General features: G+C 32.8%; 1 protein-coding gene across 7 annotated transcripts in view; it reads right to left on the reverse strand.

Moving 5' to 3' along the window:
* The window catches only part of FSTL5 (follistatin like 5), a 786,887-nt gene that overhangs the window by 62,502 nt on the left and 701,430 nt on the right, over positions 1-22,955 (reverse strand). For all 7 annotated transcript variants that reach the window (XM_008000150.3, XM_008000148.3, XM_008000146.3 and 4 more), the window contains 2 exons: positions 11,943-12,050; positions 7,769-7,893 (listed from right to left, as the gene is read on the reverse strand). In XM_008000150.3, coding sequence (XP_007998341.2) covers positions 7,769-7,893; positions 11,943-12,050 — 233 coding nt within the window. The remainder of the gene's footprint in view (positions 1-7,768; positions 7,894-11,942; positions 12,051-22,955) is intronic.

The raw sequence follows: 22,955 nt of genomic DNA on the forward strand, positions 1-22,955 counted from the left end.
ATCAGCAAACCCAAAATCACATGTAAGAAAGAAAAAAAGTACCTATATATGCATATATATTTGCTTATATATGTATACCACAGCTGTCTCTTAAGAGAATACTGGATCCTGTGAGATCAACAATCCTGTTTTACTGAACACTTTGATGAGTTAGCATAAGGACCTCTGAGAGAAGAAGCAAGAGCTATTTTACTTTGCATAATAAAACTCAAGAGTCAAATCTGCAATGTGGAGTGTTTCTAAATTATGTGTTATTAGTGCTCCATTGATTTCTTCAGTAAAAATTGTTGTAGCATACGTTTATTTAGAGTCTTTATTAAATTCTAGAGCTTAGAGTCTACCAATAATACCCATAAAAACTCTTCCTTTTAAAAATAATTACATATGCATATGTTAAAAATAACTTGTTCTTTAAATCCAATCTCATTCACCCATACAAAAAAAACATTACATAGCAAATGTGGGCTAGGAACATGACTAACAAAATACTCTGTGAAAAGAGGTGCAGGTCTATTATGTTCACCCACTTCGGACACAAGACTCCTTTCTTACAAGTGTCAGAGCAGAGCACAGTTAACACAGAACATAGACTAAGAAGGGTAGCAGACAGGTTTCTCTAACTCAAGAAATAATAAAGATGACACACTGAAAAGCATTCTGTTTTTTCTGTCTAAGCATTTTACACTCAATGTGTGTCCTGGATTAATATGCTAAACAAAGTTGAACATATTGCTTATAATAAAAGCAAACCAGGTAACCATAATGAAAAAGAAAGAGTGGCATTATAGATCAAAGCTTGATGGGTACAGTGTGTTTACTTCACTAGAAATAAGATTAAGGAAAGTTATCCAGTGTTTATGTAGATGAAACTTTGCACACATATAAGAATGCTGGGTGGTTTGCTAACAATGGTTTGCATATGTATACACACAGGCATATATAAAAGTATATGTATATACTTTGATAATTTATGAATATTTTCTGCTTTCAGATAGTGCAGTAGCTCTGGGGATCTAAGGAACCCATGAGATAACAGGTTCTGAAAATATAGTTTGTATTTGTTTGGAGTGAAGAGGGGGAGTAAAGAAGGTAAGAGAAACTGTGGAAAGGGAAGGTCACAGTTTCAGAACTTATGTGTATTTCAATATTCACTTTTTGAGAGAGTATAGACAGAGTTGGCTCCTGGGATATTTAGAATTCTTTGTTAGTTTATTTCTCTTTGAGGGAGGAATTAGCATGTGAGGATGAAAGGAGTTAAAACACACCTCACTGAATTGTGACTTTTGTGAGATTTTCATCTACAAAACATTTTTTGAAACAATGTTAATTGCAGCTCATCATCCCAAGATTGTACTTTTCTCTAAATGCCATGGAACAACAGGTATTTTCAATTTCTTCTGTGCTAGGATTTCAATGGAACCACAGCATTTTAGTGCTAAAATTGTATCTCCATACACCCGGCCTGTCCATGAATCAAGTCATAAGATGAGTAGTCTTGATATATGGTTAGCCATATATATAATTTTTGCTTTAACGGATTTGATAAAATATGGGGGAGAATGATATACTTTAACTTTCACTTTCACAGAATGTTTATTTTTCCCTTGGAAGAACTTTAAGGAAACATATATCAAACTCAATCCCTTCTTAATCATTTCCTTGCTGTAATTTATGATGGAAAAGGAGTGCTATAGACCACTCTCCAGACTGCCAGAGTGGTATCCGCTACTTATTCTCTCATCTTACTTCATCTGTGTAGAAGAGCCATAGCCTTTGGCCATGCAGGGATTACTACTGATCAGAAACACAATAAATCCTTACTCCTTACTAGCCTCATTTGGCTCCAAGTACTCTTGCACTCTTAGCACTTATTTCACTGTTGAGGACCCTAAAGGAGTGCCTTCCAGCTACTCTTGTCCTTTCCAGCCCATTCAAATTGAAGAGTAACACTGAGGTCCACTTCACTGAATTCCTGAATTACCCTATGATATTCAAGTCCAAACCAATATCATCTTGGGGTGTGGTGCTGGGGAGGGGAGGAATGTTATAAGGAAACTTTTTGAACACTAGTTGTTTGTTTACTTGTTTCATTTAGCAGGTCACGTCATGCCAAATGAACCAGGCTAACAGAGGAGGAAAAAGTTGTGGGAACTGGCATCTTCAGGGTTGTACATAAATGCCTGTTGCTTAAAGTCTCCCTGTCAGTGTGATTTACAAATATCTCTGTTCATCTTTTTGCTTATCATATAATCACTGACTGAAATAAATAAATGTGCATGCACACATACACGCACACCCTCCCCAGTACAAACATTCATTTTAAGACACTACATAATCAACCAATCAACCCCTAGACAAAAATGGCAATAATAAGCATATCAATTTCCTAACTGCTGCATTTTCCTCTCAGGAAATAAGAGCAATTTAAAGATTGATTTTTTTACAAATATAACCTAAAAAATAAGAGAAGTGGTTTGAAATTCCAAACAATATAATCAAATAGTAGTTTGAGTTGGGGGGGATGGTTTCAAGAGTAGGTAAGCCTTTCAAGACATCTCAAATAACATCACTTGAGTTTATGCCTTCTCTTATTACTCACAGGACTAGCCCTGGAGTGGATATATAAATCATAAGTCATCTCCTTGAATTTACTCTAAGTGCCCTGTGTGCCAATTGCCATCAGCATGTTTCAGCTGGATTGGATTAAATGTGTTTGTATTTGAACTCTAACTGGGAGAGATAGGAGAAGAAATGGGAAAATAATGATTTGCAGGTACTACAAAGGGCCAGTTATAATACATCTTTTTATTTTTATTTTTTTTAAATCAACTGGCGCTTGTTTTAAATTGTATCAAAGGTATTATTTTAGTCGGTGAGAACGTTGAAGGATTTCTACTTATAACACCAAATAAGCCAAATGTTAGCTGTTCCCTTGCAATCTAGGTGAAGATATCTTGCTGTTATTCTCTTGCCAACACATTTTATTCCTGCTATGTCAAAAGCTCTAGGAAAGACTTCTGCTAATTCTTGCATTTTGGTAGGTTACACTTTCGGGCCTTCTTGGTATCCTGCACTCAGATTTATTATATTTCCCCGCTCTGCATCACTTTGGTCTCCATGTAGTTCTCACTTTTATCCCCCTTCTGCCTCAAACAAATAATTCTCAGGAAGGATTAGTGAAGATTTTTTGAGGGAGGTTTCATGGAAAAATTCCATGGAAATTACTCATTGCCTAATATCTGCCACCTTCTTAGCTTCTCCTCCTTTTTTCTCAATTCTCCTTACCTTTCTAGAATCTTTACGTATAAAAGAAAATATAACATGTAACTGCCAAATCTATTGATCTTTATTATGCAAATTCTACTTGCACCTGCACAGCAAGCTACAGTTTCACACATAAGAAACTGATATTTAATTTTTCTCTTCACAATGGCATCAAAAATAAAATAATTGATTATGTAAATCCTCATGCTTTATGAGGATTTTTGTTTTGAAGTTTAACACAAGCATTGTGAAAACTCGCCAAATCTCCTATGCATTAGCCATGAAATTTTTAAAAAGTTAACAATAATAGAATTACAATATTCTTCAAATATTCAAATATATCTAGTTATATGTAATGATATTGTAATTTCAATTTAATATGACAACTGAGTTACATAACTTATTTTTTTGGATACAAATTACACATAGAATAATGAAACCTTGCTTTATATTTGTCTACAATTGATTTTGAAGGTAACATATTATCATTTCAAATTTTATTAGACATAATTGACTATTATGAGAATTACATTCATCTTCATTTTTAACAGTCACTTTTAATTTTACGTATCTGTATATGTTTATTTATAGAAATAAAAATCTAAATTGAAATTCGTCCTATAACGAATTTATACTTCTTATGTTATTCCAAAATATATTCCGTTTGCACTGCATAACCTCTTCAACTTTAAAACTATGGTTTCCATGATTTATTAACTTCTTGCTTAAGTTTAAATTTTTAAAGAAAATTTTTTACTAACTTCAAGTCTGAAAATGTGTCTTAAATGGTATTCTTAAATTCCTCAGTCATGATTTACTTTATGACACTGCATGCTTATCTGATACACTTAAAGATTAAAGAAGCCTGAAAATTATAGGCACAGAAACAGAAAAACTGGAGGAAAAAATGAGATGAAGCCAGGCAGGGAAAAGTACAGACTTTCAGGAAAATTGTAAATAATCAATGGGGAGCCAGTGTCCCAGTGAAGATTATGAAGTCTGGACAACAACTAGTGAGCAACTGAATACTCAAGCATTATTTTATTCCAGTCCTTAGAAAGAAATGAAGTAAATTGGCTAAGGTCACCAGAGTCAATGGTGAACGGTGTTGCTGGGATATTCAGGCTTAGATCTGTCTGACAGCAGATGTAAATTCTTATTACTGTAGTTACTGGTTCCACACAATTTGTGTGCTCTGAACACAGCATTTGCTTAATGCTGATAATGTGTTGGAGGCTGAGAAATCCATATATAGGAAACACAGTTCTTCCCTCAGTACCAGATAATCTTGTTTAGGAAATAGTGTATCAATTTCTTCCTTCTTTACTTCCATTCCTATGAGAAACATAAATTTCTCATAGGAATGAGAAATTATGGTCCAGTGGTTTTTAGGCACTAAGAATATAAAAGTCTGACACTTGTCCAGAAGCTTTTCAGACACTGAAGATATAAATTATTTGAAATAAGTGTACCAGCATGAGAGAAAAGCAGATTAATCTGATGTAGAGTCAGAGAAAGAAAACTAATATTAATTCAACACATATGTTTCACACCCTCTGCCTGGTACGGAAATATCTACTAAGCCCAACAGTCAGAAAGTAGTGTCAAATTCTGAAAAACACAATTCATAACGATTCAATCTCAGCAGCACATATTTAAATACATGCTGAATTTGCTTAGAAGTATACTATATGAGCCGGGCACCGTGGCTCACATCTGTAATCCCAGCACTTTGGGAGGCCAAGGCAGGTGGATCACTTGAGGTCAGGAGTTCAAGACCAACCTGACCAAGATGGTGAAACCTCATCTCTACTAAAAATGCAAAAATTAGCTGGGTGTGGTGGAGGGCGCCCATAATCCCAGCTACTCGGGAGGCTGAGGCAGGAGAACTGCTTGAACCCAGGAGGTGGAGGTTGCAGTGAGCTAAGATCGTGCCATTGCACTCCAGCCTAGGTGACAGAGGGAGACTCCGTCTCAAAAAAAGAAAGAGAGAAAGAAAGAAAGAAATTATATGAAATTGGTAAGAGGAAAGACCATATTCAATCACTCAGGTGTTCCTGATGTGGAATAAATTCTCATTATGTTGAAACTACCTTACATAGTTAACAGTTTATTTTTGGAAACGCATGTTAATTTTTACTCCTCGCATTCACTGTAGTAAAATGAGTAATTACTTCGAGCTGCACTAAGAAATTTGATGATCATCCACGTTCATTAAAATGGGATTCTACAAGCAGGTAGGATTGCCATAATTTAATTTTTATTCTTACTAAATTACTCTTACTAAATTAAACACATGTAAATAAAGTAGTGACAACATACCCATGCATTTCACTGCACACTCCTCGAAAGAATATAAAGATGCTTAAAAATATCCTTGATTATACTTTTCACTCTTTTTCATAATATATAGAACTAAAATAAATGTGTGCCTTATAGTTCTTCACAATATTTAGATGTTTTTTGAATTAATATTAGCTCCACCTCCAGCTCTGAGGTAATCATTTAGAACCCAAAGAGACACTATGGTCTGACAAAATATAAATTATATCTACAAACACAGAATTACAAATAGTACTTACGGAATGCCACCAAAGTCTATGCTCTTGACCGCAGTAGGTATTTTAACATAATGATGCCTTCACATATTATAGGATGAAAACACTCCCAACTATACACAATTATACCTAGTGGTGTCATACATACTAAAACTTTACTCAAAGAAATTGTATTAATAGTACATTTTTTAAAAATAAGCAAGATTGATAATAGTATATTAAATACAGTAATAGGGAATAGGCAAGTGAGATAAAAACAAAGGTTACGTATCTAATTATTGGTTATTAATACTTTGTCAATAACTTTAAAATAACAAAGGAATATTTATTAGTCATAACATCCAATGACAATTAAATGAAATTTTATCCTCATCAAATATGTATAAAAACTTCATATATTTTTCAGATATCATTTTAAGTGGTACGATTTCAGTTCAACTCTGACTCTTAAGTCCCTGAGCTATTACAATCAGAACCTAAAAATTGTTAATTTCATCACTCTGTAGTTTCAATAATTTATTTTCCATAAAAATTTGTAATAATAATAATAATTATTATTTTTGACAGGGTCTTGCTCTGTTACAGAGACTGGAGCACAAGGTGTGACCTCAGCTCACTGTAACCTCCACCTCTCAGGAACAAGCAATCCTCCTGCCTCACCCTCATGAGTAGCTGGGACTACAGGCGTGCACCACCATGCCAGCTAATTTTTGAAATTTTAATGGAGACAGGGTTTTGCCATATTGCTCAGGCTGGTTTTGAACTCCTGTACTCAAGCTACACCACCACCTTAGCCTCCCACAATGCTGAGATTACAGGGGTAAGCCACCATGCCCCACCTGCACATTATGTTATTTAATCACTTTTTTGCTGAGCACATAATAGGCATTCTGAAAATAATGGCTAATTGATTGACAAATATATCAAGCTTTGAAAATATACTTGACTTTGCAAGGAATAGTTTATTCTGTCTTTGAGTTACGATTCTGATTTATTAATCCCCCTTTTTATTTATTGCAAAGTTGAATTATGCAGTCTTCCATAATTCTCACAACTGCAATTTTTAGATGATACAATTTTTAATTTAAATAAGGAAACGAATACGCACAATAATCCAATAATGGCTCACATAACTTAGCTGGAGCAGTTCCCACACATCAGAATTCACTTGAGAAAAAGGACAAAATCTTTGTTTGGTCCAAATTCATTTTTAACATTGCTAAGCAAATATTTTTAAATTGTTTCAATAGATTTTAAAGATACATAATACTAAATATCATGATATGCCAACCTTCTCCTCATTTTAGCATTTAAATCTCTTCTATAAAGCTTTGCAGTTTTATCACTAGAAGTTAATATTACTTTTTCACCTCTTGTAAATACATGAAGAATAAAACACACTAGCATCTTTTCTCAAAGTGCAGACCTCAAACATTTCATTTCAACTTCTTGTATTTCCTAATACAATTTTATATTAATTACAATATGATCTAAAAATGACATGAGAGTGAACAAAATATTTATATTGAATATATTTCTATGATTGTGGTTGCTTCTCCATACCAAGTTTCAATTAACATTCTCTCCATTTGAGAAGTGATTTTATCTTCTAAATTATTTATTTTGGGGGGATATGCCAGCATTTTGTAAGAACCCAGTCAGAAAAATCTTAATGACAACTTGCAAAAACATTGTTAAAGTAATTTTTAAAAATAAAACTGCATTTTCACAAATTCACACCTCCATTAGGCATAAAGAGAAAGATTTTATGGGAAACTCATCACTAATGTTGATAAACAAAGGTTCAGTAAGCCGATACGACAAAGCTAAAGCGAGTGCAATTGTACAAGTGTATTTGTTTTATAAGTTTCTTTATGATTTCACATGGCTTTCTATTAAATTGGGGATAAATCTTTAAAAAGTCAATCATTCAACTTAGCACTTACCTCATATGGGTGATAATGAGTGTTGTGGTGGGAATGAAAAAATCATCCACTCTGTCAAATTGCTTTCCCACTGGTTGGGTGTGGATCGTGTGGTGAGGCACATTACCACTGGCCAGGGTAATTACCTAAACAGAACACACCTTGGTTAGACCTCAACAATGCAGTCACTTCGTAGTGTAAGTTTTAATTTTATTTAGAGATGAAATAAATGTTTCTGGCAGTTGTTTGCATAGACTTTATGCCATCCTCAAAATTAATATATTATTACACAAATTACAATTTGGTGATGTTTTGCTTATTTTCAATATAGAAACTGTTGTTTCTATAAAGAAAAAATAGAAAAATATTTGTCTTGAACAATTTCAGCTTAAAATATAAAATAAATAGGCATATAAGCAACTTCTTTATTATAAAAATCCTAATCTTCTTATAATGAGAAAAATAAATGCAGTATAACATAACTGGCAACATAGTTTTGAAAACTCCAAATTAAATCATGTGAAACATTTAAATTTTTAAAATCTTATAATACATAAATCCATATTTTAAAACGTTTTCCTCCTATCATAGAAAAATAACGGGTTTAAGTGTTTTAATAAAAGAGATTTCATCTTTCATAATGAATTTTTTAAAAAACTTTTATAGTCCTTTAAAGAAAAGGTCAACTACATTTAAACTAGTTTATTTCCCTTATTCCGTTAGTTACCAAATCCTATTAGTTATTTACATCTGTTTACACTCCTGTTACCTTTCATCGTTCCTACTGCACAACCATTGTTCTGGTGGCTTTCTAAAGGGCTTTTTCCCTGCCTTTAATTTATCCCCTTTTAAATACTTTCTACATATGGCCATCAAAATAACTTCCTAAACTACTGACTAAGTTAAATAGTGATTCTCCCTCATGACTAAAACTTCTCCTTGGTTTTTATGACAAGATTTTATTTTATCATTTTTAGTTTTAGAGTTAGTTTGTTTTTCCCAAAGGGTAATTTTTCTTCATTTAAATGAATATACTTCCATTGAGTTCCATCGGAATCCCTCCTGGCTGGGGCCCACTTCCTGAACAATAGCAAAACGGAAGGCCTCTATTTCAAGTTATTTCCTGGGAATATTTTCTTTAATTATTGTGCAGTTGATAAGACATTAATTATACTCCAGTTGTGAAATTTGTGGATTACAGACTCATTATAATTTTTAAAGCAGTATTTTGAATTTTTTATAAGACATATATGACTTTTAAAAGTAAAATAAATTATGATAAATCTTTGAGAATCCATCTGAGGACATGAATTGGAAAATATTATCATATATCTACAATGATGACATTAGTCTTTATTATAAATATCTCAGAAAATACATATTTTGCTTTTATATTTGACAAAGATGTATGGATTAAATTATAATAAAAATTAAAACACAAAGAAAAAGATAAGTATAATTTTCTAATCCTTGAGAACATACTTCAGCATCGATTTATCTTCCAGCCTAATCTTTCATCATGATGGCATGGGAAACACTAAATGGTAAGTGAGGACTTGCCCGTATTTTTGGTTTTGTGAATTCAGTTTCTCCAAAGGAAGCATGTCTTAACTTCCATTTCCTTTGTGAATGTTTCCTGATAATCTTTTGGGAGACGATTATCCATGAATATTTTGACATTTCTGCAGAGTCAGGTCTTTCACAGCAAAGAGCATTGGCAAACTTGGTTTAAGGCTAATGGCACAGCAAAAATGCCTTGGAGACTAGTGATAGTGTCTTGCTCCTAAGAGATTTAGAGAATTATCTCCTTTGAACCATTTACTGACATTCAAGGGAAATGACCTACTCTTCCTCTTCCAGGGGAAGATTTTCATACATTCTAGAGTAATGATGATTATCTGTCCAGACAGAAGATAGGCTGATATGACAGCAGCCTGAGAAACCATAGAGACATAATTCTAGGGTACCACTTCGTTCATGCAACTGTGCTGAACGTGCAGGGCAGCATTAGGCTCTCCACGTGACCCAAAGTTGATTAGGGCTGGGGCATAAACACTAACATGCTCCATGAGTGAGAAATGGCCTGTTCTCTGATCCAGAGATCTTGGGTTTCCTATCATACTGTTTGCCTATCTATCTATCAATCTATCTATTTATCTATCCATCCATCTACCTATCTATCTAATCAGTCTTATATCCATATTCATATAATATACACACACATAAATCTTATGTAAATAAATCTTCTTGTATATACCTTTTTAAAGGATATTTCTCAATTCCTACACTTTATTTTGTATTTTCAGTTGTGACACCTTCCACTCCCACCCAGCAAATATTTTTAAAATATACCATATTCTATTCACACAAAATATTTTTATTAGGCATCCAGAGAAAAATGAAGAACCCATTTTTAGATGGCTGAACAATGTGTGTGAAGAACACCTCCAGAAGGCTTTCTTCTGTGTACAGTGTCAAAGGAATTTGTCTAAACTATTTTGTGGCAAAATTGCAACACTGGGAAAGTTGTTAATCTATCCAAGTAGCATGAATCAAAGGGGAGAGGATGGGATCAATTCTGAAGAAAACTGTATAATAAAAATATATGCAGCTTTAGTTTTTTAAAAGAAAGACATGAAAAAAATTAAACTTTTAAGCTATGCTAATCTTAAGGTTAATAGTGTATTAAAATAATTTATAATAATATTTTCTAAAAAATCATATATATTGACCTGTTTTATTCATCTTGCAAAGAGTATGCATGAATACAAAATCTCAAATAGCAAGCACCTATTACCATATTGTGATAGATGATTCTAAAAGTTGCCCTTTGTGAAGATTATGCTTTGTCCATCAAGAAATTGGCTCTATCATTCTATCCTCTTGAATCTGGGTAGGCAATGTGACTTGCTTTGATGAATACAATGTAGCAAAATTGGCTTTATGTGCATTTTGAAGCCCATACCTCAGCTGGTCTTGTAGCTTCCACTTTTGTAACCTAAAACCGTTATGCTGTGAAGATGAGCGTAGGGTGAGCATCACATGCATGGGACACAAGGCATCCAGCTGAGCACTACCACCATGCGATAGACGTGAGAGCTATAGGGCATTCTGAACCTTCCACCTCTAGCCAAGTTATCAGATAACTGGAGCCCATGAGTGCTGCCAGATCATATCAGCAGAGCTGCCCAGGTAGCCAACTCACAGAATTGTGAGTCATCCTTTAATTTTAAGACCTCAAATTTTGAGAGTGGATTGATTTGCAAACTAAATAACTAAAATACTATAATATATTTTCAATGTTTCAAATGACACATATTTCTAGTGAATATAAAATGATCCATCATTATGCTAGCTGTATTAAAATATTCTATTTACATAAAAGTGTCATTTGTAAGTTAAATATTGCGATACTGAAAATAACTCAGAAACATTAAAAGTCTTGGTAGTGACAACTGATTAAAAATAAAATTATTTCATTTAAAAGAATGTATTTTAAAATGTCCAAACGTTAATAATTTGGGGTCTTGTTAAGAGAGGCAGTAAAATGGCAAAGCATTTTGAAAAATACTGTAATATAAAACACATTTCCAGGACCAAACACTCATTCCCATTCCCGTTCTGTTTCTGCTAAAACTTGTAATTATAAAAGTCTAAAGACTGTTCCAAAGGGTCATGACCAAAATGCAGATTTTTCTTTTTCTGTATCTGTCAAGTTCTCACATAAACAACTTCAAGGCAGAGAGGCAAAATCCCTAAGAATTACACCTCTATTCTTCCTTTAGAAATAAGCCTTTCCTCAGAGAATAGACTATTACCTGATTAGAGAAAAATGGAAATGGCTTTGAGGCTTTTGCCGTCGAATTCTCTTTGTCTCTATCATACGTGCTTTACCAAAATTGTTGAAAAGTAAATTATGACTTTCTTTTCCTCCTAATGGCATCAGCGTTGTCACTATAGGTTATTCTTTTCACATATAAATATAACCTTTAATACATATAACCTACGATTTTTCCCCATCCAAAAGTACATGAGTGCCAACTTTTTTTTTGCCCTTTTCTGTGCCTATCTAGTTATGATTAAAGCTGTAGTCTTCAGATGGAAAAATGTCATTGTTAAATGATCACAAATATCCAATAAAATGTTGAAAGCTTTAAAGATCTTTATTTTCTCTAATATACAGAGATGCACTTACCTGTAGTGTTGGTGATGTCTTCTCCAAGGTACCCCAGCTTAGCAACCAGACCTGATCATGCGATTTGTCATAGTGTAATTTAACTGGGACAGGGTCTGTGCTCACTGCCTACAATAAAGAAGAATTGAAAAAAATGTTTTAGACTAAACTATTAGTTTAAAGCTAGGCCAGAAATTATGAAGATTCTAATTTAGATGTCAGATTAAAAATTTAATTTGCCAAATATATAATTTCCTAAGACCTTATGTGATATTTGAAAATATCACCCTTTATTCATATACATTCATATAAATTAATAAAGTATTATCTTTCTAAATTTTTTATCATATATGATTATCATGATCACAATTGTCATATACATGATAAACATTTTGTTGTCATTTGCACAACTGTACATAGCTTTCAGTTCATTTATTACCTATGCACATTGTGAGGTGGGAGAAGCTATTTAGAAACTCAAGATATAAAAGATTAATATATTCATTTTAATTAAGTGTTGAATGCAGGTGAGAACTATGTTTACACTATTAGATTTATTTTATCCCTATTCTGGTTACGAGATTTTGCTATCTGTAATGTTAAAATGCCAACAATCTGATATATGGCTGTAATTCTAACGAATGATCAGCTAGTTAAGTTTCCTTAATGAGAAATTCAAAACCACAGAAGAAAAAAGAATTATTTTTTTATGTACCATATGTGGTATGAAAATGTGTTTTTCTGCTAATATTTATAATATTTAGTATTTACTTAAAACAAAATTCTCAGAAAACAAATTGATGCCAGGAAGTTATTTTATTCACCTTAATTTTACGCTATTCGTATTACAAGCTAACACAATTTAAAATTAATTTCCAGGAGTAGGTACTTATATATTTTCTAACTATGTAACATGAAAAAAATTGTATCCAATGAAGCAAACTTTATCCAATAGTGAAAGCATTTCTTCCCAAAGCTCTATTAAATATCCTTAAAGAATTTTCTAAGTACTTATCCATAATGCAATGTTCTTCTCAGTGCATTAGTAACAGGTAAACTATAGTTGTGGTTGGAAATATAGAAATTCATATTTTAAATTAAATGTTAGCAATTAAGTCTTATTAAGGCCTCTCTTTTATAAAATAATGCCCTTCATTTTGCCTATTTAAAATTCTCAATATTCTTGCATTACTGGAATAATTATTGGATTTTGGAGCAACCTCACTTAAACATTTTTTATATTAGTGTCTTTACCCCTTTTTTCCTGGCTAAGAGAGTCAGTATACTGTTTGGGGATCAGATGGACAGCAATGTCCTCAGGGAAGGCAGCTCACTTGGCAAGCACCACAGATCCAAGGAAATTACTAATTCTATTTCCTTTTGACTGATACTGAATTTCCCAGACTCTTCAGAGGCTAACAGTGGTCACATTGCATATTTTAGTTCTGTATTGTAAAGATTAATATGATGCATGATTTCTGAGAATAATACTCCATTCCATCAACAGAGATAACAGAAGGCTTCCTTCCACCACACGTTGTCTTATTTCCCACTTTGAATGCTATCCATGAGGATATTAAGCCTCTAGTTTCCAAAGTCATTTAGAGACCAGGAAGCTATTAGGTTAAGAGGAAAACCTAATACTTTGAGGGTGCAGAGGAGAAAAATATAAGGAAACTGAATTCTTTATAACCTTGAGTTGCTACACAAACATAGAACAGCTATTCCCAGACTTGATGTTATTTAGGTAATTAAATAGCTTTATTGCTTAAGGAACAGTTAATCTGGATTCTGTTAATTGTGTTAGAATGCCAGATGTTTCATTTAAATTTTTTCATGTACTAATCAATAATTTCAGTGCATATATAACCCTAAAAAGTCATCATTAATCAATACACTAATGACAAAGCCATAAGATTCCTTTGATTTTTCATATTTTTCCCTTTATATGTTAAACTTAATCTATGTGTGAATGTAATAGCCTATTTTCCATGCAGCTTTAAATGGAATAATCTTTACATCTTTAAAATGTTAAAGATAAGATAGTCAACACAAATGACAAAAGCAACAGTAAAAAAAAAAAAAAAAACCTCATTGTTATTTAATTATAAGAATATATCAAAGGTCTGTAAGTAACGGTAAGGATCTGGGAACAATTTGAATGAAAATTTCCAGTTTGCCAGCTCTCACAAATTGCTTTTCTTTTCACCAGGTCTTTCATAAGTATTATCTTATAGAGACATACTACAAACCATAGGTTAGGCTAACACCCACATTTAATGGGATAAGGAAACAGAATCAGACTCTTTGGTGGTCGTCCAGCCAATAACAAGGACAGATGGAATCTGATAGTCTGTGTTCCTTTCCAATGTGGGAACCTCTTTGCATATAAAAGACACTCCCTCTTAGTTGATTGTTTATTCCTGGGAATGTGTGGATATGTTGCTCTCTTATTTATGCCTCATGTATAAAAAACATTGCTTTGGGTCTTTTTCCTCTATTGGAGGTTAAAATGAAACCTAAGGGGCTCAAATACATGCCATCATCTCTGCAAGCAATACAATCCTAATGGAGAATCACTGTAAGTCAGTATAGGTCATGTTTATGAGCATTTATTCTGAAGCCAATTTCAAACTTTAACTCTTTCACTTACATTAAAATAATAATGACAACAATAATAATGGTACCTTGGGACGTTACTTAATTTTTCTATGGTTCAGTTTTCTCTACAATAAAATGGAGACTGTAATAATACCTACTTCAAAGGGTTATTGTGAGTATTAGGTGAGATAGTAAAGTACTTAGGGTGTGCCTGGTGAGTATTAAGTACCATGGAAATACCACTCATACTACTACTACTACTACCATTAGAAACACTAATTGAGCTAGATGATTTAGTGACTGTTAGCATCGTAATGTTTTCTCATGTAAGTGAAAGAACTGAGACTAGAAGAGAAAATAAACCCGTTTCTGTCCTTGAAGAATTTACAGACTAGAGGGTGAAAAGAGCACTTAAAATAACTTGATGTGTGTCATAAAAATAAAAATAAAAAGGACCACACACTACGAAAGCTCAGAGGAAGCAGTACAATGCAGGATAAAATATAAGGAAAAGAGGTAAGGCTTTCATTGAGCCTTCAAGAATGAATATTTTTATGAATGGAAAGAGAATGTTTTTAAAAGTTAACTTATGGAAATATTTTACAGGAAGTGTCAGAAGGCAGTTCATGATGAATTGCCTTCAAACAAATTAGGATATATGTATTTGGAGGAGAAAAATATCAGCCAATTTTCAAAATAACTTTGGACTTTGAAAAATGTCTACTCAATGATTTCTAAAAGTTTTGAACATTTTGTTTCAGCTTTTCAAAAGTTTTGCACTAAATTCAGTTATTTTGCTGTCTGGTTATAAAAGTTCACCAGAACTGAAAAATATATGCAGATCAAAATTAAAAAATGTAATGTAACATACTTCATTTAGAAAAATTGCAATTTTAAGAAAATTTATTTATAAGTTTTCAAGTATAAAATAACACATTTTATACAGGAAACATTTATATGATTTTCATCAACAGAATCATACATTAATGATAAAAATATTTCCAAATGGCTACCTTCAGGATAATACTTTCATGACCCAATTTTCAGTCAGAAAAGCAGATATGTTACTATTAATACCATCAGCTTTGGCAAGGGAATAAATAATGTGCTGGATTTTACAAAATACCTGCTCGTATGCTCTTGAAATTGACTTTAAATAATTAGTAAATTTAGACCAATTGGTTTTTATAGAACAGAAGGGAAATATTTTTGACACGTAAGAAATTTTGTTTTTGCCACAAGACAACTTCTGAACTTCTTTGTCACGAAAGAGTTGAAATGGTTCTCCACCTGTTATGCAAAGGATTGCAAAGATTCTGTCATCCTTGACTGCCATCTTCCTCCCATACTTCACATCCTCAGGAAATGCAATTGAATCTACCTTCTAAATGATGATCCCTTTGCAATAGCTCTACTATCCCCATGAACACAGTCACCATTATCATTATCACATGGTGTCTAACTTCTAACCTTATACTCATCAGTCTTTCTCACAAATTTGAGTGATTTTTTTTTTTCATTCTTTAAGCATCAGACAAGTCATGACAGTAATCAGCTCCAAAATACCAGTTTCTAGAAGAGATAAATTTTGTGTTGGATTTTACAAAATACCTGCTAAGATACTCTTGAAATTTACAGGATCTTCTAATTTCTTTTAGACTGAAAGCCAAAAGTCCTTATAATGACCACCTGGCCTTACCTGAACTGACACCTCCCCAGTCTTCTCCAGCTTCATCACTAACTATACTTTCCTTGATGTCTCCGATACAGAATCTCCTGGCCTCCATTGCTGTTCATCCAATACGTCATCCATGCTTCTGCCTTTTGGAGGGTCTTTCCCTGAAAAGTTCTTCCATAGAATCCCAATGCCTGCTTCCTCAAGATCTTTGCTCATAATTCGCTTTCTCAGCACGGCCAGCTTGATCACCCTATTTAATGATGAAACCCTCCTTCCCTGGGTGCACACCCCGTCTCCTCAGCTTTCCCAAGCCTTCCTGTCCTTGCTCTGCACTTTTACATTTTCCAAAAGCACTTACCACCTTACATACGGCATAATTTGTATTTTACTATATTTATTTATCATCTGCCTCCATCTAACAGATTCTACGCTCCCAGAAGTTAAGCTTTTTGTGTTTGTTTAGGTCAATGATATAAACCATGCACTTAGAATAATACTTAGTGAAATAGTATTCTCAAATTATAATTAATAAACTTCTAAGTCTACTTAATTATAAAAAGTAAGTTGCAACATTTTGTAGCATGGCAACTAATTATTATTACTAAGATCATGATCATTGTTACTATTATTTGTTTTCTTAAAAAAATTTCTCCTCTGATGTTGAAATTGAGATTATTATTTTATGTAACAAAAATAATTGTACTCCTGCACTCAGCTTATACAACCTGGCTCTTTTAATGAGGTATTTTACAGAGACCTTATTTGTACGAGACACAAATTTTAAAAATTTACTTTTCATAACAATCTTTTTGTTGAAGTATGCACTATTGTTATTCCTTTTATACGGATAAAAGTAAACAGAAGACTAAGAGTACCAATGTTGATCCCTTCATATTGTAAAATTCCCACTTTCTTCTCAAGACACTAGAGTTCACTATATGTTACCTGACCATCCAACATACAGATAAATTCAGGCCTTCAATATTGGTCCTTATAGTAGCTTTTTATTAAATACAATATGATGTTTTTAAGATGAAAAAATTGTGAACTGATGTCACAGGATTCTCTTCCCATAACTAGTCACCTGTAAGTTCTTTGGGTTTCACATGCTCCACTTTGGAGACCACTGGTGTGCACATTTTTTGTTTATGCAGTCACCATTCATTTAATTTAGGAAAAATGACATGAAGTGAATTCATTATTCAGGAATATGTAATTAGGAAAAAGCATTAGTTATGTGCTCATATTTTATTTCAAAATTAACCTATATAATGCTCATGTATTGCTGACTGTAATTTACATTAAAAAAATAAAGGTGGGATCTTCCTAGTTGCCCAGGCTGGCCTCCAACTTCTGGTCACAAGCAATCCTCCCACCTCAGTTTACCAAGTAGCTACAGACACGTGCCACCACAAACGGCAGTATAATTTACACTTGACTACCCAAATTTATTTTGCTAGAAAAGTTGTTTTAAAACTGTATTGAGAAGCCTATGGAAATGAGACTTACTTGTAGCTGGCAATTGGAACCATCATAACAGAACATAGGGGATCAGTTTGCATCTATTGAATGATTCTGTAAGATTTTATTTAAGTGATAGCTTCGAATTCTATATTGGAAATTTCTCTCCTACATAATAATCACTAAAATAAATGTTGTTCACACAGTAGCCTTTGCTTAACCTGGTGATATTGACATTATTAATTTACAATCTCTCTTCTGCAGTTTTACTGAATTATTAAACGTTTTCAAAAAAATGTTTCAAATAATAATGTTTAAAATTGTACTCAATCAATAGTCGTGATTTATATATGAGTTCTAGAATCTACATTTCTCAGTTTCTCATGCAAGTACTGTTGTCAGTGTTATATTGTCATGATGAATGAACTTTTTACCTTATTGCTTTGTGTAATATGTTAACATAAAATATATAAATAATAAAAAAGTTATACACATATTGATAAAAGCATTTTTTCTTTACTATTTTTAAAACATTGTTGAAGGATACTCAATCTACTTACATTATGAGATTTAAAAATTTCTTTTGTTGCTGTCTAAACTTAACTCCCTCACAATCTCAACATACATAGTATTAAAAAATTCATATTTCTTGAGGGGGTGCATATAAAACAAATTTAAAACACATGATGTCCTAGTCATGGACCAGTTGTATCAACTTCTAAACATGAAATACTGACAATAGCAACAAAGATACACAGAACTTGTGGTTTGTTCTTGATATGAAGGAACAGTGAAGCACAGCTTGTTTATCAGTCTGACAAGGAAAGTACCAGCTGGCTAATTAAGTGAACCTAATTTAAAATAATGATGCAGTTCTCAAGATAATACGCTAATGACTGGAGAAGACTGCTGATGATACTTAAGAATACTCCCAAGGTGTCACAATAAGCCCTTTCTGTATCCAAGCAGAACTTGATCGTACTCCATAGACCACAAAATGAGGTCAGTTGTTTACTAGTTAATCTTTTACACTACAAAACATCACCTGTATAACATTCTTACAAAAACTTTGATGGTGTGAAAAGCAATAATTGAAACAATTTGACATTTAAAGCAACACCAAGTTTATAGATTCCATTAAAAAAAGTGACCTTTACTTTTTAGCTGCAGATAAAAATGATATTGATGTATTTACTGAAAACAAGTATCCCAATGATCTCCTAATGCTAATAATTTATTATAGTTTAAAAAAATCTTATATTGTCATGAAAATATTTATCATTTTAATAATAATATGTAATATTTGGTTTAAATTTTAAAGAATGTTTAGTCCCAAAATACACATTTAATACCAGTCCACACAGTCAAATACATGCAAAAATCAGAAATATAACTTCATGGATGAGGATAGCATGAAATACTAGGTGCTCAGTTTGACTGGACTGAAAAAGAAAACTTCAAAGTTTAAATTTCAATAAGTGTAACATCTCCTTTACTGTTGTTTTTTTCAAGAAGGCATTTTGATTTTTGGAATTCACTGCCTTATTTCTATATCCATACTATGTATAATGTATACCATTTTATAATGCTTGGGAAAAATTAACTAAAATTTGATTACAATTAGTATTCTTAGTTGCCTCTGTATAATATGCTTAGATTAGAAAAAAAAATAGGTAAATAAAAGCACATCATACAGTAAAGAAGTAAAACATCATTTGGACACAAAAAAATTCTAACTGAATCTGGGCTCATTTGACAAAAATGGTCAAATTGAGAATCGATGCTTTACTTTTTACAAAATTAACTTTGTACTTTGCAGTTCACCATAAATGTAAATGTGTGATGTCTTTATACACTTAGGTTACTAGGATGATTAATTTATAAAACAAAAGTTGATATCTTTGTAAAATCAACCATTTTACATATTGTTTTAAATTAGAAAAAAAACCTCAAGAGAATTTAAAATTCTAAAAGATGAATTATTTTCAAGTATAAAAATGGCGTCATTGACATATTCATAATTCAACTTTAAGCATGTGCTCTGAGGACTAAAATTCACATACTCCTAAGGTAATGTTAAGACAAATATAAGGATGTGTTATTTCACCCAGCATGTAGGAGAGTTATGGAACTCATTATCTAAAGAGGTGCACAGGCTGAAATTATACATGGCTGCAAAAAAGAAGGCTTAGGTAAATTCAAAAGTAGCAAAACTTATATTTTTTAAAAGATAAATGTATGTATTTTGGTAGCATATATATAAAACTTGTAGATATTTACAGTCAACAACATGATGCAAAACGTAGTTTCCCTCTCAGAAAGAATACTGCATAGATGTACCCAGTATGGTAATTTTCATTCCATGTACTCAGGTGATCACTACATTTCTGTAGAATAGTTTGTCCAGAATGGCCCACATAATTGCAGTTGCTCTTTCACTCTCCTTCTTTGTAGCAAGGTATTTAATAGCTCTCATAATTGAAAACCCTTGTTTATAATTGACAGGTAATAATCCCATCATATACCTCTCCAGAGCTGAGTGAGCGACCTCCACTACATACTGCTGCCTCTGTGTTTTGCTCCAAGGATTAAGTGCCTACATTTTTTTTTTTTTTCACAATTGGAACATATTTGATATGTTGCTTTTGATTCTGTTCTCTAAATGGAGGGCAGCTATAGAAAGTGAGGCAATAAGGCTGATAAAGGGTGGCATGGGACAAAATGTATCAAGAAAAGGTTAGGATTTGTCTTTGATAGTAGAATATCTGAGAATATACAGTGACTATTAGAAAAACCTGAATTACAGCAGCAGGTCTACACTGGCTTTTTAGATTGCTGCCAGCCAGCATATTCCTCAGGATAGTTGGGAATGTACTGCTATTCCCAGAGCATGTGGAGAGAAAAAATGGGAAATCAACTGCTTAGTTAATGAAGATACACATTTTTAGATTAACATGGTAATTGTTTTTTGTTTCAGTATTCCTAATTCATTTGGTCAGTCATAAAATCATTTTTTCTTGATTTCTTCTTGTATTTCATGTCATTAACTTATATTTTCTCTTTAATTTGGTCTTTCATATTCTTTTCAAATTTTACCAGCATGATTTTAACTTAATATTTTCTTAGTTGCTTTTATTCTCTGTAAGACTGCGTGTATATCTCTTTTTCATTCAATTCTGATAGTATTAACTGTGACTTTTGTTCTTGTTTGCCAAAATTCCCAGATTTATCTATTTAATTAGTATATTTATTCATTTTTAAAAACTTTGATAGATAAATTTAACATGAAATTTACCATCTTAACCATTTTCAAGTGTACTAAAATATGTTCATAATTCTGTGCAATCATCACCCCTATGAATCTCCATAATTCTTTTTACCTTGTAAAATGGAAACTTTACAGTCATTAAACAATACTTCCTCAATTCTGCCTCTTCCTAGCCCTGGAAACTACTACTCTACTTTCAGTCTCTATTATTTTCACTACTCTAATTACCTCATATAAATGTAGTCACACAGTTTTTGTCTTATTATGACTGGCTTATTTCACTTAGCATAATGTCCTCAGATTACACTCATGTTGTAGCGTATTTCAGAATTTCTTTCCCTTGTAAGGCTGTATAATATTCCATTGCATGTATAAAGCATATTTTATGTATCCATCTGTCAACAGACCCTTGAGTTACTTCCACATGATAATTCTATTTTTAATTTTTTAAATAACCACCAAACTGTCTTTCAAAGCAGCTCCACCATTTTATATTCCCAACAATAATGCACAAGGGTTTCAATCTCTCCAACCCCTTGCCAAAACTTATTTTTTGTTCGGTAGTACCTAATCAGTATAAGGTGCCATCTCATTGTAGTTTTGACTCACATTTACATTTCCCTAATGATTACTGATATCGGACATCTTTTTACACGCATATTGGCTATATGTATAACATCTTTGAAAAATGTCTATCGAAGTTCTTTGCGCACTTTTTTTTTTTTTTTTTTTTTTTTGAGGCGGAGTCTCGCTCTGTTGCCCATGCTGGAGTGCAGTGGTGCGATCTTGGCTCACTGGAAGCTCTGTCTCTCGGGTTCATGCCATTCTCCTACCTCAGCTGGGACTACAGGCGCCCACCACCACGTCCGGCTAAATTTTTGTTTTTTTTTAGTAGAGACAGGGTTTCACTGTGTTAGCCAGGATGGCCTCGATCTCCTAACCTCGTGATCCGCCCGCTTCGGCTTCCCAAAGTGCTGGGATTACATTTGCCTAGTTTTGAATCCAGTTTTGGTTATTTTTGTGGTTGAGTTTTAGGAGTTATCTCTATACATTGGATAGTAATCCCTTAACAGATACATGGTTTGCATATATCTTCTACTCTGTGGGTTGCCCTTTTACTTTTCACTCTGTTACTATTATCTGTGAATGAATAAGTTTAAAAAAATTATTAAGTCTAATTTATGTAATTTTTCTTTGGTTACTTGTGCCTTTGTTGTCACATCTTAGACATCTTGCCAAATCCAATATCATAAACTTTTTGCTCTCTCTTCTAACAGTTTAAAATTTGCACCTGAAATTTAGGTCTTGTATTAATTGTGAGTTCGTTTTTATTTATGGTGTTATGTAAGTTTCCAACTTCATTCTTTTGCATGTGGACATCAGTTTTCCCAGCATCACTTGTAGACAGACTGCCATTGCCCCACTGAATGGTCTTGGCACCCTTATAAAAAAAATTGACTATATATGTTTATTCACAAGTTTTCCATTCCATTCCATTATTCTGCATGCCTGTCTTTATGCTAGTACTACAGTTTATTGTAGTTTTTGCAGTCAGTTTTGACATAAGAAAATGAGAGTACTCCAGCTTTGTTCTTCATTTTCAACATTATGTTTGCTACTTAGGGTCCCTTAAGATTCCATATGAATTTTAGGAAATATGGGCTTCTCTATTTCTGCCAAAAAACAAAACAAAACAAAAGACTTAGCGATTTTGATAAGGCTTCCCAAAGTGCTGGGATTATAGCCATGAGTCACCGTGCCTCACCATGTTTAACTTTTAAAATCTATTGCGACAATTTCTGAAGAAGAAATTCTGGTAAGAATTTCTCCGAATCTCTAGACTGCTTTGAGTAGTACTGACATCTTAACAATATTGAGTCTTTCAATTCATGAACATGGGATGTTTTCCCATTTATACATCTCCTTTAATTTCTTTCAGCAATATTTTGTAATTTCTCTTGTATATCTTTCACCCTCTTTATTAATCTCTATTTTACTGTTTATTATGCTATGACAAGTTGAACTG

This window comes from Chlorocebus sabaeus, chromosome 7 (genome assembly GCF_047675955.1).
Source record: "Chlorocebus sabaeus isolate Y175 chromosome 7, mChlSab1.0.hap1, whole genome shotgun sequence".
Lineage (NCBI taxonomy): Eukaryota > Metazoa > Chordata > Mammalia > Primates > Cercopithecidae > Chlorocebus > Chlorocebus sabaeus.